Below are 17,576 nucleotides of genomic sequence, written 5' to 3'. Positions count from 1 at the left end.
TGCATACTTAAGATTTGCTGGAGTTCTGTGTGAGGCAGGGTAGGATTTACCTGGTAAAGCCCATGAAGCTTATAATGATTATCAAAAAACAGTTGAATACTGTTCTATTTTTTGGAAAGCAAACTCTGCAGTGGTCAGTGCCCATGTACAGTTAGCATTTTCAGGAACTTTAATGGGAGTTGCTAATAGAAATGCCTGGAATATTTGGACAATTATACATGTTCACTGTATAAATACCTAAGATACAAAATGGCCTGGTTTCCTAATGCCTTTGTTTCTATTTTTCAGATACTATTCAGGCACATTTTAATATAGTAATTATTTATAAGATGATAGCCCCAGATCTATAATTCACTCATGGGGCTTAGGTCATTCCATGCAAGGCAAAAGTATAGTGCATTTCTCTGTATGCATAATGTGGAGCATATTTATATTTAATGCTACCATCATTTTGCTATGAGGAGACTATTTCTATGAGGTGCACTTCCAGTTCAGAATATTGTTTATGTTGTACAGATTCTCATTTTGAGATGAAAGAATGCTTGTTCCCCAAGGAAATACTGGCCACTTTTGAGGTTCCTTCTTTATTTCCTTTCTTTCCATTTCCTCCTTACTCTCCTTCTTTTCCTTCATAACAAATTTTTTCACTGGTAATATAATGGGAATGTTGTAATGTACAAGTATTTTTATGGACAAACTTTTCTAGTGATACTTATCAATCTAATCTGGCTTTGATGCCAGTGTTAGAAGATATGGCAGAAACATGATACTTCCTTTGCTTTCCAGTGAATGCATAAATTAACTTGGAAGTTAAAAGTAGCAGCAGTAGAGTCTCATCAATCCACACTGATAGGTGGGAACCTTATATTTATGTTGGCTTTAGATCATTTCATGTAGTTACATCAGATATGTCAGAGGAGGAGTACCTATATATAGGAAATCACCCGAGGATGAAAGGACAGAGGCATAGTCATCTCACTGTATTGTGAGGATTTTTATCTATACTGTTTATTAAAGCTCACTGAGGAAATAGGTTGTAAATCTCGGTGTTGAGCTAAGGCTGTACACTGCAATCAGCTTTTCAAAAAACATCCCTAGATAAAGTGTTGTGCTAACCCTTCTATGGATTATACTCTTCATCAGGAAGTATATTATCCCGTTAAATATCTCCTTTCATTCTTTAATTTTACTGCTAGTAAACTATCAGAAGTTAGCTTTCAGTGGGAAAACGTGTTCATGCTGCTCCTGACCCAGTGTTGGGGAAGAGCATCTCCTGCAGGTCACATGCAGCACCTGGGGACATGGATGTTCCTCAGTGCCCAAATGGGTGCTACCTTTTGCTGCAGGGGGGTAGGAGGTTTACAGCAACATTGCTACATGGGCACCACAAAAGGAGGAATCTGCTATACAGTTCATGCAGGCTGACAATCCTGCAGCAAGCTGTCACCTTCCATTTTCTCAAGCAAGCAATCACCTCCTCCTTACTCCTCTGAGAAAGCAGAGCTTCTGAAAGACTCTTGCTTTGAGGAGACAAGACTTCAACTGTCTTACTTTTCCCAGTGAAGCTGCTGGCACACAGAACTTGAGGTCATTTTTAATAACCAAAATAGAGCTAATGTCCTCTTGGACTGATTCTGTGTTTTCAGGGTAGTACCACCAACACTAGCACTATACCAGGAGGTTCATGGAGGCAGAGGAGAGTGCATGCACAGCTGATTTTATAAGACTTTGTAAGGCATTTCTAGCTTTTTTGAGGCTAGTAACTACCATTTGCCATCATGTCCACAGAAGTGCTGTGGCAGCTTCCACAAAGCCCTCTTAGCAGCCATAAGAGAAAGATTTGAGAGCTTAGGAAGCCCGCAACAAGTGACAAAGCCATGCCTGATGGATTCACTGACTGTTAAGAGCAGAACTGTATCTGTAACAGTGGCCATACCATTTGTGCTCCAGCAAACCTGAAAGTGTAATTTCAGCATGAACATGATTCTTTTATTTAATCTATATAACGTTATATTTATGTACACTTTATGTGCATGTAGATACATCTATACATCTTACTGTCATAGAATAATGCTGCTCAGCACAATGCAATTATGGTATCATAGGATCACACCTCCTTGGCATTAACAGAGACCCTTCTATCGTCTTTACAGACTTGCCCTCTTTTCTGTGTAAATATTTTTCCTGCCTTTCCCTTTTGCAAAGCAAAGAAGTTGTTTGCAACCTATTTGTAGACTATAAACAGTTCCTACAATGGAAATGTCCTTGAAGCAGAGAGACTGATTGCAACATACAGTGCATGCTAATAGCATCTTCAGAGAATTACTATTACTTTGTAGCAGAGGCATTTTCATTAAAATAGAAATCTTGGCATAATCCTTAGGTTGATTTTTTACCTTCTTCTGTGTATTGCAGGTGAGTCAACAGTCACAGGTTGATGGGTCATTTTTCAGAAGCTCCAAAGAATTACTTACTCTTTAGTGCCATTTCCCATGATCGTCTCTTTGCAACTTTTGTGAAGCACCAGGCAACAGGACAGGGAAATGACCAGCACAGGATCTGGCAGTGTTTCTTACACTGTGCCCAGAGCTAGTACAATGAGCCTGCTAATACACTGTTATATCTATTACAGTTTGGTCACGTTGGTGTTAATCGAGTATTCTTAGTAAATTCAGAAACTGACTCTTGAGACTGAATGATGATCTTTAGGTTGCCTGATACCTTTATCTGACCAAATTCATGCAGACTTAGCCATGTGCAGAGGAACTTGGCACGGCTACACTTTATCTGCCTTTTCATTTCTGGTGCAATAGGATAGGAATGAGAGGAAGAGAATATATAAGGGTTCCCCACTGAGAATCAATTCTATAAATTATGTATTATGCAGACACTATTCTGCTGATGCTATCTGATCCCCAATTCTCAGTTCCTTGTTTTTCCTTCTATAAATAGCTGTGGCCAGGTTTTCAGTTGTAAAATGATGAGGACAAAACCAGAAACCTTTCTCATTTAATAACCTCTGCCAAAGAAGAATAAGGTAATATTTTTCATAACCATGATGTCCTCAGGGCTTTAACAATCTGGGAATACAAGCAGCACTATGTTGTTGATAAGATTCTGGTAGTAAAAGTGGGAATAACCTTGCTGAATATTAAAGAGGGAAATGCCCTATTTTCAGGATGATCAGTATAAAATTTGCTATTGTGAATTTTCCTGACAATTTTTGACTGTGTAGGACAACTTTTGCTTTTTTGTTTCTCCTTCTAGATCCAAATGCTTTGGCTGGACAGACCGGACCTGACCATGCTCTTATAGGAGGAATAGTGGCTGTAGTTGTCTTTGTAACACTATGTTCTATAATTCTCCTTGGTCGATACCTGGCAAGACATAAAGGTAGGACAGATTTAGTGGAAGTTCAGTCACTTTTGGAAGCAAGGCATGATTTCACCTGGGAGTGCTGTTCCCTTTCTCCTTCCCCCATCTGCTAAATGATTTAGATGAGAAAGATCAGTTCGCAGTCCAGTCACAAGTGAAGTCCTTGTGAATTCTACCCAGTTTTCCTGTGGACTGGTTAAGGAAAAGGACATCTGGTTACATACCCAAGGTCATCTCATATATCAGTGGTTTAGAGAGACTAAAAGGTTATATTGCACCTAGGCTTTGGCCCTTAGCTCTAGACACTTAGTTATATGATCTCATAGTTTTAAGTAATGTGTCAATTCAGCAGAGTATATATATTGAATGAATAAGATTTTTCATTTTAATAAATTGTGCTAATACTTTAAGTATGTATTTAAAAGATAATATCAGAAGCTGGTGGTGATATTTCAGCCCAGTGACTCTTTTACCAGTAATCCCACAGAAATAAGAGGTTCTTTCCTGGGCTAAGTTTTGCTGTATTCAGAGATTTCACCTTAAGAGTTCTATTCTCTTCATTTTCTATCCCTCCCACCGTTAGCCCATGGCACCAAGCTGTGTGGTTTGGTTGATAAGCTGGGGGGAAGGAATGCCATCCAGAGGGATCTTGACATGCTTGTGAGGTGGGCTGATGCCAACCTCATGAAGTTTAACCATGCCAAGTGCAAAGTCCTACACCTGCGTTGGGGCAATTCCAGGCACAGCTACAGGTTGGGCAGAGAAGAGATTCAGAGCAGCCCTGAGGAGAAGGACTTGGGGTGTTGGTTGATGAGAAACGTTCAGTGTGCACTTGTAGCGCAGAAAGCCAACCGTGTTCTGGGCTGCATCAAAAGGAGCGTGACCAGCAGGTCAAAGGAGGTGATCCTGCCCCTCTACTCTGCTCTCGGGAGACCTCACTTGGAGTATTGTGTGCAGTTCTGGTGTCCTCAACATAAAAAGGACATGGAACTGTTGGAACAAGTCCAGAGGAGGCCACAAGGATGATCAGGGGACTGGAGTTGTGACTGGGTTCCCCAGGGAATTTGTGAATGCAGCATTCAAGGCCAGGTTGGATGAAGCCTTGGGTGATATGGTTTAGTGTGAGGTGTCCCTGCCCATGGCAGGGAGGTTGGAACTAGATGATCTTAAGGTCCTTTCCAACCCTAACTATTCTATGATTCTATGATTAGAGCTAACCAGGATGAAATGACACTGACTTCTGAATAAGCTTCTCTACGTTTCTGTTTTGTTCTAGTTATAATTTATTGATATTTAACCTCCAAATGGCTTTTAGACCTATTGTTAAAACTTGGTTGATTCCTTAAGGTGCAAACTTATGTCACCGTGAATGATGGAGAATTCCTGCAGTGCTTTTTGCTCCACAGTATTGGTATTAACTCTTTAAATCTCATTTTAGATAGCATAATCATATGGATAGCTGATATAAGCATGTTTTTAATTTTATTGGACTGTGTGAGGGAGACATGAGGTTTTTTAATGAGCCGATAGAAGTGTGCCTTTTTTGTTTTACTTTCCTGAATGAAGTTATACATCTTATGCCAACTTAAATAATGCTTTTCATAAAGGGAAAGTTGACTATTGTACACAATTCTTTTTATTCACATATCTTTTGTTCATATCCTAAGCATTAAAAATATCTGTAATAGTATGTGCGAGCAGGTTCAGTTAATAAAACTACCTGGATCTTTATTAAAAAATTACATTAATTTATTGTGGATATACTTGAATTTGTGGGTATGTACTATCAGTATCAATGCTATAAATATTTCTTGGACAAATGAAAAAGTTGGGTATACCTGTATGATGTACACTAAAATCATGTAAATATATTTGCCTGATTATGGAACAACTGGAGCATTGTTAGAAATGTACTTCCTATAATGCAGTGTAAACCTAAAAAAACCCTAATTTTTTTTTTCTTTTTTTTTTCTGTTGTACTGATTCCTATAGGAACATATTTAACAAATGAAGCAAAAGGAGCTGAAGATGCACCTGATGCCGACACAGCCATTATCAATGCAGAAGGCAGCCAAGTCAATGCAGAGGAGAAAAAAGAGTATTTCATTTAGATGCAGAGCTAGAATCTTGAAGTTTTACTTATCAGGCTGACTGCTGGAGGAAACTGGCTATCATTTCTCAGAATTCATTTCTGCCATCTTCTGCTATCTTTATTAACTCACATACCTGCTATAAGCAGCCAGTTTATGCCAACAATCAGCTGTTGACATCATCGTTCTATAATTACAGTATCATGCGTAAAGCAGGACATTTCTTATTGCCTAAAATTCATATCCACTGCTCTCTTAACATACAGTGCTTGAATATACAGCCTTAACAATGTTAATCATCATCTTAATCCAAGTTTTCTACATGTTTAAATGTCATGCAGCTTTCTTTTTCAGTTTTCTTTTATCATGTCCCTACTAGTCTGTCATAGAACAATACTCATAATAAATACTATTAGGTAAGGACCTAATTTACTTACATAAAAATGTTAAGTGTAAGATTAGAGGTTTACAAAGAATGTTTTATACATGTTTATCTATAATTCAAAAAGCAACTTGGTTTCGAAGCATATGCCCTAGGAAACACAAACTGAATTTTTTTTTAGTATAGTTTCTTGTATACTTGGATTTGGTGGAAAAAAAAAAAAAGCAGTTCACTGTTTTTTTCTGTTTTGTTTTGCTTTGCTTTGTTTTGTTATGTTTGAAATGATACCTTGACAACAGTGCCGTGTTTCAGTGGTAAAAACATGCTGAATAGCTATACAGATTCTGCAGAGTTAGATAATAGTGCTTAATTTGAAACAAATTTGTCCTGCCCTTTGACTGCTTTTTGGGATTGCAAAGATTAGAGAACTTTCTGAGTAATTTCTGGTTTTATAATTTATTTGCTTCACATGAACTCACCTGCCTATTCAATTTGAAGTGTTCATGGGGCACAACCACAAGGCATTTTACTATCTGTATATAGTGCATATAATAAATTCAATTAAACATTATTTGATACATATTCAAACTTTTGGGCAGTAACTAAGTCATTCACAAGTAAGCATTTTCTAATGTCCATTATATCCCTTTAGATATGACTCAAATCAGTATTCCGAGTAGATAACATGTATTAGTATTTTTTGTCTGTATGTCCTAGCACTGTTCAGCAGCAAACTTTTCTAGTTCTTGTTAATTTTTTTCTTTGTTATACAATGGAAGCACAATGTTATATGGAAGGTAGTTTTAAGCTAACAACCAGTGCACAGCCTCAGGTTTTAAATTACAACCACATTTGATTACTATCCTTAAAAATAATACTATTGAGTTGCTAAAATTCTTGATTTTTAATTTGGCAGTTCCAGAGCTGCTTCTCTATGTTGGTTTGCCAAAAAATAGAAAAAAAAGAAAAAAAAAGAAAAAAATAGAAGTGTTAAAACAAAAGATATATGTTTTGTGTATACAGTAAATGGACTAATTCTTTATATTAAATTCCTGTCTATGCATTTTGTGAGGTACAAACTTATGTCACCGTGAATGATAGAGAATTCCTGCCATGCTTTTAGCTCCACAGTGAAAGTCTCAGTTTAGATTATTTCTGATTTTTTTTTTTTTGTGTGTGTAATTGACAGCTGAAAAATCACATGCTCTTAAATATGACAACAAAACACTGTAAGCCCATCGGCTTATATCCTCTTCCAATGAAACTAAAGGGTGGCCATAACAGCTCTTGGAAATGATTCTACACTGGAGTATGCAAGTTAATCTAGCAGGAGCTGGTCTTGCTCCTAAGTTTTGCACCTTTGACAAAAGAGTGTTTCTGTCTGGTTGCTGTACTTGTGAAGCCTAAAAGCATGATGGTCTGCTGTAAAGGACTTTCTCCTGGGATTTTATTTTTATGGGGGTAAGGGAGAGTTTGGAATACGACATAATGGAGTATGGTGAAACGGAAGACAAAGGTGCTGTGTCAGATTATTTATCAGAAGAGTATGAACCTTTGAAGGACAATATTAGAGTATTTTAATTGTTTTGTTGAAACATTTATCTTGTTGATTTCTAAGAAAAAAGGGTGACGTCAATCAAAGCAGCACTTTTTTTCAAAATATACAGACATAAATAATATGATGTGGTTGAGTGTTAACATAATAAATCATATACAGTATGACATTTTAAAGAAATAAGTCTGCATTGATGTGGTTGCATGCTTGTTTTTACAGATCGCTCCATACCCATCTGTGGAAAAATGCAATAATATGTTAATATAATATGGTAGTTTGAGAGAACCAGGTAGGTGCTACTAGACACATTGAAAACTAGTATAGGTTTACAAGATATTCATGTCTTTCAAAACATACACATGAAAAAGGCTGGCAAAGGAAGTAATTCAGTTTAATACCAAAAATATGGGTTCTTGTCACAACAGTAAGTTACATTACCTAAGGTACAGTATCACATACAAGAAGGTTTTATTTCAGGACCTGGCACCCAATTCAGCAAGCATTTCAGCACATCTTCAGCTTCAGGCATCAGAGACATTCCATTGGACTGTAAGACACTATTCATGTGCTTAAAAATAAGTGCTTCTCTGGATGAGGGCCTTATTTGCTAAAGTGGAATTCCCCACCACTGTAGTGTTCATGTGTTTTTTCATTCTTCACAGCTTCAGTTTGCTTGAATAGTAGGATTGTTACTTGAACCATTACCCATGCAGGGGCAGATATGACCTTCAAAAGCAGGATTGCCCTTGGGGTAAGCATTTCAAACCATTTTCTCCAGTGGCATAGAAAGAGCATTTAAACTTTGCAGGAAAAAAAAACCACAAAAAAAAAAAAAAACAAAACAAAAAACCAAGAGATATAAGTGGTACTGTCAGTATAGGTTATTTCATTAGTTTTCAGTTAAAACTTCTCACTTGTGCTCATTTTTAGCACAGTTGATCTTCCATTGTCTTGCACCTGGTGATGCCCCTTGCAGTTGTACAAAGCAGGTGTGGAAGGCCCCACACCGAGAGTTCTACCTGGAGAGCACTTTGCAGGCCTGTCTGGTCTTCATAGGTTTAAATTACTACACTAGGTGTAAAGAGGCATGCCTCCTTTTTGTAAGCAAACCATGGTTCAACACTAATGACATTCAGTAGGCTAAAAGTCTGTTCCCTTTGCCCAAGATCCCATTCTGAAATACCACTTTTATTACAGTGTGAAGTATCCATGGAATATGCAAAATGGAGGCTCTGAAAGGGAACCACCCTCACTTAAATATATGTGACATCCTCTCCCACACACACTTGCAGACTAGCTCTCTGAAGAGCTGGTTTCTGCCAGTGTACTGTTTACAGTGTCAGTTGCTGATTGTTTTAAAGCTTTTTGATGTATATTCTTGATTTTTCTTTAATGTTTCAAGACCATTCTCATGATTTGAACAATAAAGCGGTGCATCAGAAGACGAGGGGTGTATCATCCCACTCTTTTAGTGTCATCTGACAAGCCAAGAAAAAGTTTAAGTAACCTGATGTGTAAATTGAGGCTCAGAATTTAAGTTAGAACACATTATATTTTCCATATTACTTAAGGATGGTTTGTCTTGCACTGAGACTCCCTCTATAAAGGAATACGTGAAGAAAAGCAACTTTTCTAAATAAGACATGAAAGTTAACATCTTGTGTGTTTTCATTACAGTACTATATATATATATGACTATTTCAATGAAAAGAAAGGACAGAATCATTTGTAATTATGTAATTCATGATTGTAACAGCACTGAAGTTACCATGTACGCACATGTACAGTAGCTATTTCAACAGTTACAGTGTAGTTACATGTAATTCCCTGTAACATAGCAGTTATAGTGTAATTTAGTGCCACTTATTGTAAAGTGTTACCAAAAGGAAAATGGATTTCTTACCTTTACAATTCCATTCAAATTAAAGGTAAGTTTTATTAAATTAGCACTATAAATCTGATACTGCATTTCTTAATTAAGGAGGTGATTTAAAACTTCATATTCAAAATGTCACCCTACAGCTTCCCTCCCTGTCTCCCCACCACCACCACTTACCCAGACTTCTTCAAGTGTCCAGTCTCTACACTCTTAGGAACTGGTAATCTGTGATGAACATACCAAAAATCCAGCTACTTCAACTTGAATTGAATAAGCTGTCTAATAGAGAAAAACAAACAACCACAAAAAAAATAACGAGTAATGCTTTTTATTAAGTGGCACAAAGTACACACTAAAAACTATGCAAAAATATAGGTAAATACAGTGTACTTACATGTAAGTATCTTGTACTTGCTGTGTATGGATATTGAAAAACCGTGTAATTATAATATGCATTTTGATTATTTGAAGCAGGGGTTGACCCCCAACAGTCACAAGGGAAAACTGGAAGGCACGTACACAAGTAGTGGATATCCTGATGCAATATGTGTAATTCCTCTGCTTGCAATGATAACTAATTTATAAAAATGCTTATACCACTCCTCATTCTCACCAGCTTTGCTTTCCATTTCTTTGAGGCCCATCAAATATCATTGAAACACATGTAGGCAAAGTAAAACACTGACTCGGCTAATGGCTTTGCTGCCAGAACTCTGAATGTCTGGCAGCACTGTTCTGTAATCTATTTCTGGCTCAACAGCACAAGTTTCCTCTTTTTTTCTCTCCTCAAGGGAGCCTAGTATGTTAAGATGCTGAAATATGCTGCCATATGCCCTGGTATTTTTAGCATGAACAACAGAGAAAGAGAGAGAGCTGCATTCTTCTGACCCCTATTTTGCTGAATCACCTCACCTGGAATTTCTACTTACTTGCTCAGTAACACGAGGTAATCTTAAATTGTAAGTACAAAATGCTTCCATCAAGGTACAGAGGATGCTTTTAACGATAAAGCTAACATTTTTTGAACATGAAGTTTTGTATTACTGAACTTTTTGCCTCTTGGCACTTTTCCATCATACCCTTCCAGAAGGAATGCACCAAAAGGCAGACAACATAGACTAGCAAAAGAAGAAAATAATATTGTAAGCCTTCTTGTGGTTGCCATTGCTATAACCCTTCTTTGTGTCCTGCGTATCAGGCAAATTGATGTATTCAGCAACAGCCATTAGCATCATTCCACACGCTGTACTATTCCTAGAATATGACATCTACCTCTTAGTCTAAATACTAGCTATGAGATATTTGTATACATTTTAAATACTACTGAATCTTTGGTGTAGTCTTGAAATGAGATCACTGTATTTTTTTTTTCTGTTAAAAATAGAAAAAATAATCTTGCCTGGGTTCATTATTCTTGCCCTGTTCTTTACTAATTTTGGGATAGTTTGAGGTTTTAACAGGGCATAGGGACACAGCCTCAGCTGGTATAAATCAGCTTCACTCTGTTGCCTTAAATGTGGGCCAATTTACACTGGCTGGGGATTAATCCCAAACAGCTTAAAAATAAACTGCTAGAACACATCAGTATTTAGTCAGCACTAGGTAATGTTGTGCAATCCAACTGCAACACAGTTCTTTCCAGTAAGGCATGCAGGTTTAAAAAGAAACTTTTAAAAGCACATGCAAGCTTTTGAATTAAATATGCAATACCAATACTGTTGACATATTCTGACATGTCTCTTACTTATTTAAACATAATATTGCCAGGGCATGTTTACATTAAAAACACGCAATGCATGGGGGAGACGGAAGGACTATTGCAAACAGTAAGAGAAAAGTAAATGGATAGATCTTCCTTTGATGTCAACAGAGCAGAGTGGAAACTCATACTGAGAGCAGGACTTCCTATGTGTTTTTTCAGAGTGGACCTAGTACCTCTAAAGCAAATGGGAGTTGTCTACTTGGTATTAACAGAAGCTAGCACAGTTTCTTTTTGCTGTTGATGAACCTAACCCAGCACTCTGCACTTGTTTTAACTCAGGAGGAAATAAGGGTACAAACATGGTTTAACAGCACACTTCCATATCACTCCACATCCTCAGGATGCTCCAAGCTTTGTGCGCTTCCAGCAGTCCTTAAGGGATTTCTTCCAGCATCTAGGAATCATCTTGTTGCCAAGTGATGTTCATTCTTTCAAGCAATGTTTAATGTACTCACAACCAGATGGAAGATGGTGTGGAGCCAATATGATGACTTTACTAGAGGGTACAAGGGGCTTTCCAGAGCCTCTCAGGAGGTGGCAAAATGTAAATAAAAAAAAATAACAAAAAAAAATAAAAAAACAACACCCAAACAACAAAAAACAAACCCCATGCTTCCTCATGGCTTCTGTGTTTACTATAGATCTGCCCTCCGCAGTCTGTGTCTTAACTCATCTATTCTCTGTTGGGCTAAAAGCAGCAGTCTAATTGGAAAGGAGGTAAGAAAAAGAAGTCTGTCCTCTAAAAGGAGCACATCTGTGTTATTATTAAAGAAAAGTTCAAGGATTTTTATTTCTTCTATTTTATTTTAAGATTCCAGGTGTAAAGCCAAGCCTGTTAGGGTCAGCACTTTTGCACTTTCCCTGTGTTCAGGGTCAAGCCAGCAGGGTTTCATGTGTGAGCTCTGATCTCACATTTCAGCACAAACTACAGACAGCCTTACTCTGCCCTTATGCATAGTGTTGAAAATCACTGATGCTATTTTCTTCTAAACATACTCATTTTCTTAATCTTATTCAACATTGAAATCATTGAAGGGTTTTCATAATAGATTCTACATGAGGGGTTTTAAAGTCATAACTTGTAAAGAAAATAGTAATGATCATAATCAACTATTTATGTTGATTACGAAGAGGAGGAAAATCTTTAATTGCTGGGCCAAATTCTTCATCCCTTCCTCTTCCTCTCCTTTCTATGCATATTGATTAATATTAGTAAATATGCAGTTCCACACGTGGTCCTTTTTCAGTGAAAGCAGGTTTGCTTATACCCCTATATAGCTTCCATGGAAATATGCAAATATGACCTACTGTCATCAGCTTCTGCCTAAGCAGTGAGCTGAGAGTGAACTCATGGATTACTGAACTCATATATGTCCTGCTTCCATAAAAGTTGGGTACAATACACCTATTGATTTCAGAAGAGCAAGGCTCAAGTCCTTAATACACATTGCTATTTAGCTCTTTTTCAACAGAATTGTAAAGCAGTCCTCGTGCATGCTTTACTTTTAGTGTAGATATTTTATAACTACAAAAAAAACTTCAGTTCAGCTGAAGTTTCCTAGTTTCTTAGGACAAACAGTAAGGCATAATTTGTGAAAGGACTTTAACAACTTCATCCATTTGTAATCAGTGTAAGTGTATTATCCTAGGAACTCCAGTGTACTCTGCTCTTACACTGCCAATTTATGGCCTTGAGGAACTTATATTTGAGTACAACCACTAACGTGAAAACAAAATCTGTGGGAATTAAACATATTGCACTGATGGTGAGACACGTTTCCTTCATTTAATTACGTTATTAATAACGTTAAGCAGACAAAATGCATATTGTAATGTAAGGTACATGACACTTGCATGTTGCTATGCCTATATACTTACAAAGTATTCAATGTGTACTTAGTGGCGCTTAAAAAATGTCATGTACAATTCTTCTAAACATTCTTACAGGGTTCCCATTTGCACTTCATCTTTCAGAAAAGTCTTGTCAGAAAATTGTCTGATGAATATTATTGAAAAAAAATAAAATTGCAATTTTAGTTATCTGTTGGACATTTCTGAATTGTCTATTCATTTAATGTATTTCCTGGTGCTTGCCAGTTTGGCAGTGGAGTTGATTTAGACCAGTGGCTGTACACACAGGCTGTTCACTGAGCATATTTTGCTGTTTCTAGTAGAATTGTTATAATCGTATGCTTCTCTAAATACTAATTCTGATGTTTTAAACAGTTATCCAAGAAAATAATCTGTGAGACACTGGTACTTTACAGATAATTACAAATTCTGTTATTTTCTTTGATATTTGTATGCTATTCACTGTGTATTCTTCATAGTTTCTTCTGACAGACAAAGTAGCAACTTTTGGAGGCTGGCCTCACTGTGGGAGAAATTCATCCTTATGAAGAGGTCAAGTGCTAAAAAAGCATTTAAGCCTGTGGGACTTAGATGGTGGATTAGTCCCCCTGAAGAACCTAGAGAATTCATTCAAGGTTTTCTACACCACTTATAATGCTTGAGTTGATGTTACAAAGGGCAAAAAGGCCACTGGTCACAAAGGGAGAGAGACAGATGTCACAGGGAAATTCTTAGAGGGTCTGTGTTTATGAAAAAGAATCAAATCCCATATACAGAGACAGACACTAACCGAGTTTGGTACCTCCATGCAGAGGAAATCCAGGCTGCTCAGGGAGGTTGTGGGGTCCCTCTCTGAAGACATTGAAAACCCACCTGCGTTCCTGTGTAATCTGCTCTAGGTGGCCCTGCCTTGGCATGAAAGGTTTAATGAGATGATCTCCAGAGGTCTTTTCCAACCCTAATGATTCTGTGATCTTTGATGGCAGAGATTTCCTATGGCCTAAGCTATGCATGCATTTGACAAATGTACAGCTCTGTTGGATTCAGCAGAGTTGTTCTTATCTTTATTACTTCTTTTCACTAAAACAAATACGTCCCCTTAAGCAATTTTTAATGTGCCATGACATTACATTTTCAATCCAGTAACAGTGCAGATTTCCACATGATCCTCAAAGTAATATGCCCATGATACAGGGCAAAGCATGCTGAAAATCTGTAGTGTACCCAAGGAAAATTACACAGTCCAGCAAATGACACAATCCACCACTGGATTTTTAGTTTTCTGCATTCAAGATGTAATTCTTTTCATGCTGTCCTGTTTTCCTTCACCAGCCAAAAGCTTCCCCAAAGGTAACTGCACTTTGCTCTTTGCCTTTCCCTGACTGAGAGTAGATTCTTACAGTGATCCTGTTACATGATCCCTTTTAAGGTCCTTTTTCATGAATAGCCAGCAAAATAACTTCCCTTCGTGCCCACCTTCTGTAGTAATAAAAGACAAAAGTCTCTTTTTGTCTGTGTTTTGGGTTTGATTTTGTTGGGATTCTTTGGTTGGGTTTTGTGGGGGGGGGGGGGGGGTTGGTTTGGGTTTTTTGGGGGGGTTTTGGGTTTTTTTTTGCAACAAGAGTATCATAATGGGAAACAAACATGATTTCTTCTGAATTGTAGTGGCTGCCTTAGTTTTTTTTGAATACTGAGTATAATTTCCTTGAATACAGAGTCTCTGTACCAGATGGTCACGGCATTATACACTGATGTGAAAGAGTCTACTTATCCCTTTTAATAGTCATCAGGTACCGTTATGAAAATATACACTCTTTTTCAAAAGTAGTGTTACAGAGCAACACTTGGCTAAGCTCTGCAGATAAGTGTAAGGTAAAGGTAAGTGCAATTAGTGAAATTCAGGAAAATCAAGTGGGGATAATGAAGATGATTCCTTGCTTGACAAAAGAGTCATAGTACTTTCCCTTCTGCTTCAAGCACTTGGCAACATCCTGAGCCATGGGAGGGCACTTTTGATTAGCTCTGGGCTACTTACTTGCCCTAGCTCTTGCTCCTGCTGAGTTCATAGCAATAGCTTCTCTGCTGCTCCAGGCTAAGAGGCTAGGGCCTTATTGATTCTGCAAGCTGCGTGCAGGAAGAAAAGAAGACAGAGAATGTTTTTAAGCAAGCCGGAAAGATTTTTTAGAAAGAGGTCTCTTATTTATTCTGTGGCAGCTTGCAGGAAATTAGCACTAATGTCAGCTGGTAAGGATAGTAACCATTCCTGCTTGGTGTATTGAGAGGGAGGATGGGGGGCGGGGGGGAGGGGGTACATCCTCTGGGTTGTGCCAGCTGGCTGGATGAAAGAGGAAAGGAGTGGAACAAGGAGGCAAAGCTGTGCCCTGCCAGGAGCATAGGAGACAGGTCTGTCCCTCTAGGTGTAGGACCAAAGGCAGGGGGTTGTTATTATTCTTCTTTTCAGTCTGTATTCACTTCTAGAGCTTCAGCTAAAAGGGGTAAAAAAAAGGTCCAACCAGCAGAATCACAGAGCTACTGAACAGGAGAAACATTCTCCAAAGCACTGATGCTGATACCTGGCAAACAGGCAGAGCTTTCCATTTCAAGGGCTTCAAGTGGATTGAATTTATAGAGAGGTGGAAATTTATAAGATACAGAAAAAGAAAGAAGCAGCAAGCAAATCAGAATTTGGACCTTGACAGATGAAGTTGGATAGAAAGTACAAGTGATTCAAATGGAAAAAATACCTTTTTCAAGGGCTTTTAGTTCTGTATCACAGCATTAGCCAGCTCTGTCTCAGGACAAAGAAAACACTTTATATAATTCTGTAATTTTTTTCAGTGCATTTTCCCTCTTTCTGGAACATCTAATGCTTACCTCGGAGACAAAAAGTGCATATACCATGATGTGATCCAGTTAAAGTACATCATTATGTTGCACTCACTAACATAGGATGAGATTACCCTCCAGAACAGCAGTAAGCAACATGACTAAGAGCTGTCATATTTATTTTCCCATCCACTCCCCGTGGAGGAGTATGTGTGCAATGAAGCAGTGTGGCCTGTTTATTTATTTATCTATTTTCATATTTCCCCTATGTTTATGTAAGAAGCTTAGATTAAAAAAAGCACTTTGTACTTGAAGAAGAAACGAGTTTGTGATGGTCCCTTCTTCCTGAGAATCGGTGCCCCAGTTTTAGAATATTCTCCCTCTACAACCTTCAGCATGATAGAGGAATAAAGTTATTGATGATGGTCTACATTTATGAGCTCTAGGGAGCCTTTCAGCTGCACTCAAATCCGGCCTTTAAAATAAAGTCCAAGACCTTGGGCTAAATTCCAAAACCTGTAAGAAGCCAGTGTAGGCTGCAGGGAACAGGCTGAGCTTGCTTATTACTAAGATGCATCCAAGTTTTGCATGCCTTTGAGGGTGCATGAGGGCATTATTCGTGGCCAGCTATGTTGCATGGCCATAGGCGACAGAGATGAATTGCTGCGACCACCTTCAAATTTATTTGTTGCATAAAGGTGATAAAAAGCAATGGATATCACTACTGTTATAGAGGAGCATAGCAGTACTCCGAACAGGGAGATGTTTGGATCCTGGGTTTGGCATTCCCCAGAGGCAGAGTGACCCCATGTGTTATTTCCCTGTCTAGAACTGAGATTAGTAATGCCCTCTTCATGCAGCTAGCACACCATTGCAGCTCACCTGACCAGCTAGTTTCTCTTCTGCACTGGGAAGCTGAAGGTGGTGTAGGATAGAATTAATCCCATGGGATTGGACAGCTGCAAGATGGAGGTATGGTTTCCTATAACTGTTGGCATGATGCTTTTTGGGAGCATCATGCCAACAAAGCTGATGTCAGTATCCTTCCCTTTTACAGCAATCCTTGTGCAGCACACAAACACTTTTGGAGAGCTATGTCTTTTCACAGGAAGAGGGTCACTAGGTCATTATGGAGAGTCATTTGCACATTATAAGCTTCTCCTCTGATGTGTAGTTTAGAGACTGTAAGAAGTCTGTTCACATTTGATATCTTTGGTTGCTGAAATGTGAATACAATGTCTTCTGGTTCTGTATGAAATCAGCAGTGGGCTATAATTTAGGGTTTTCATTTTTCAGGTTGTATGAGCTCAAACACATAACCACAGATGCACAGAAACACACACATATAAGCACAACACTTCATGTATTTTTCCATACCTTCTTCTTAACCCAGTAGATATCTTCTAATTGCTCTACTACTCTAAGTTCGTGATTTTATATCTATCATAGCATCTCAGGAAAAAGCTTTCTCTTTTTCATGTTTGTTTTATACCTGTACAGCTATGAGTGATGCTTTGTGTGGCATAAGTAAACTAACTCTAGGTTTACTTATTGATCAGCAACTTAGGTTGAAATCTTTTCACCAGGAGGCCTAGGCAGGCTTTCTAAAGGAGGCTGTAATATATAAAAAGGGAGGGGGAGGATTTTCCTACTGTGCTTAGTACAGCTAGGCTGTATTCACTGAAGTTGGAGAGAAATTCAACATCAGTTCCTGAAGCTGCCAATCACTGTACCCAGGATGGGAAGGAAGCTGTTGGTTGTGTTGCTGCTTTTTGGCCCTGCTGGAACTTGGCAGACTGTGTGTGTCGACAGAAGCACCAGATCGGGGCATTATTTGACCACCAAATCACACACTT

General features: G+C 38.2%; 1 protein-coding gene across 1 annotated transcript in view; it reads left to right on the top strand.

The window, feature by feature from the left end:
• CADM2 (cell adhesion molecule 2) overlaps positions 1-6,824 on the top strand; it is a 607,168-nt gene extending 600,344 nt beyond the window's left edge. The window contains exons 9-10 of the mRNA XM_005144493.3: positions 3,268-3,393; positions 5,368-6,824. Coding sequence (XP_005144550.1) covers positions 3,268-3,393; positions 5,368-5,486 — 245 coding nt within the window. The 3' untranslated portion in view covers positions 5,487-6,824. The remainder of the gene's footprint in view (positions 1-3,267; positions 3,394-5,367) is intronic.
• Positions 6,825-17,576: the final 10,752 nt, after the last annotated feature.

This window comes from Melopsittacus undulatus, chromosome 2 (assembly GCF_012275295.1).
Source record: "Melopsittacus undulatus isolate bMelUnd1 chromosome 2, bMelUnd1.mat.Z, whole genome shotgun sequence".
Lineage (NCBI taxonomy): Eukaryota > Metazoa > Chordata > Aves > Psittaciformes > Psittaculidae > Melopsittacus > Melopsittacus undulatus.
Note: the sequence above shows the minus strand (reverse complement) of the source record. Positions and strands in the feature narration are given on the sequence as shown.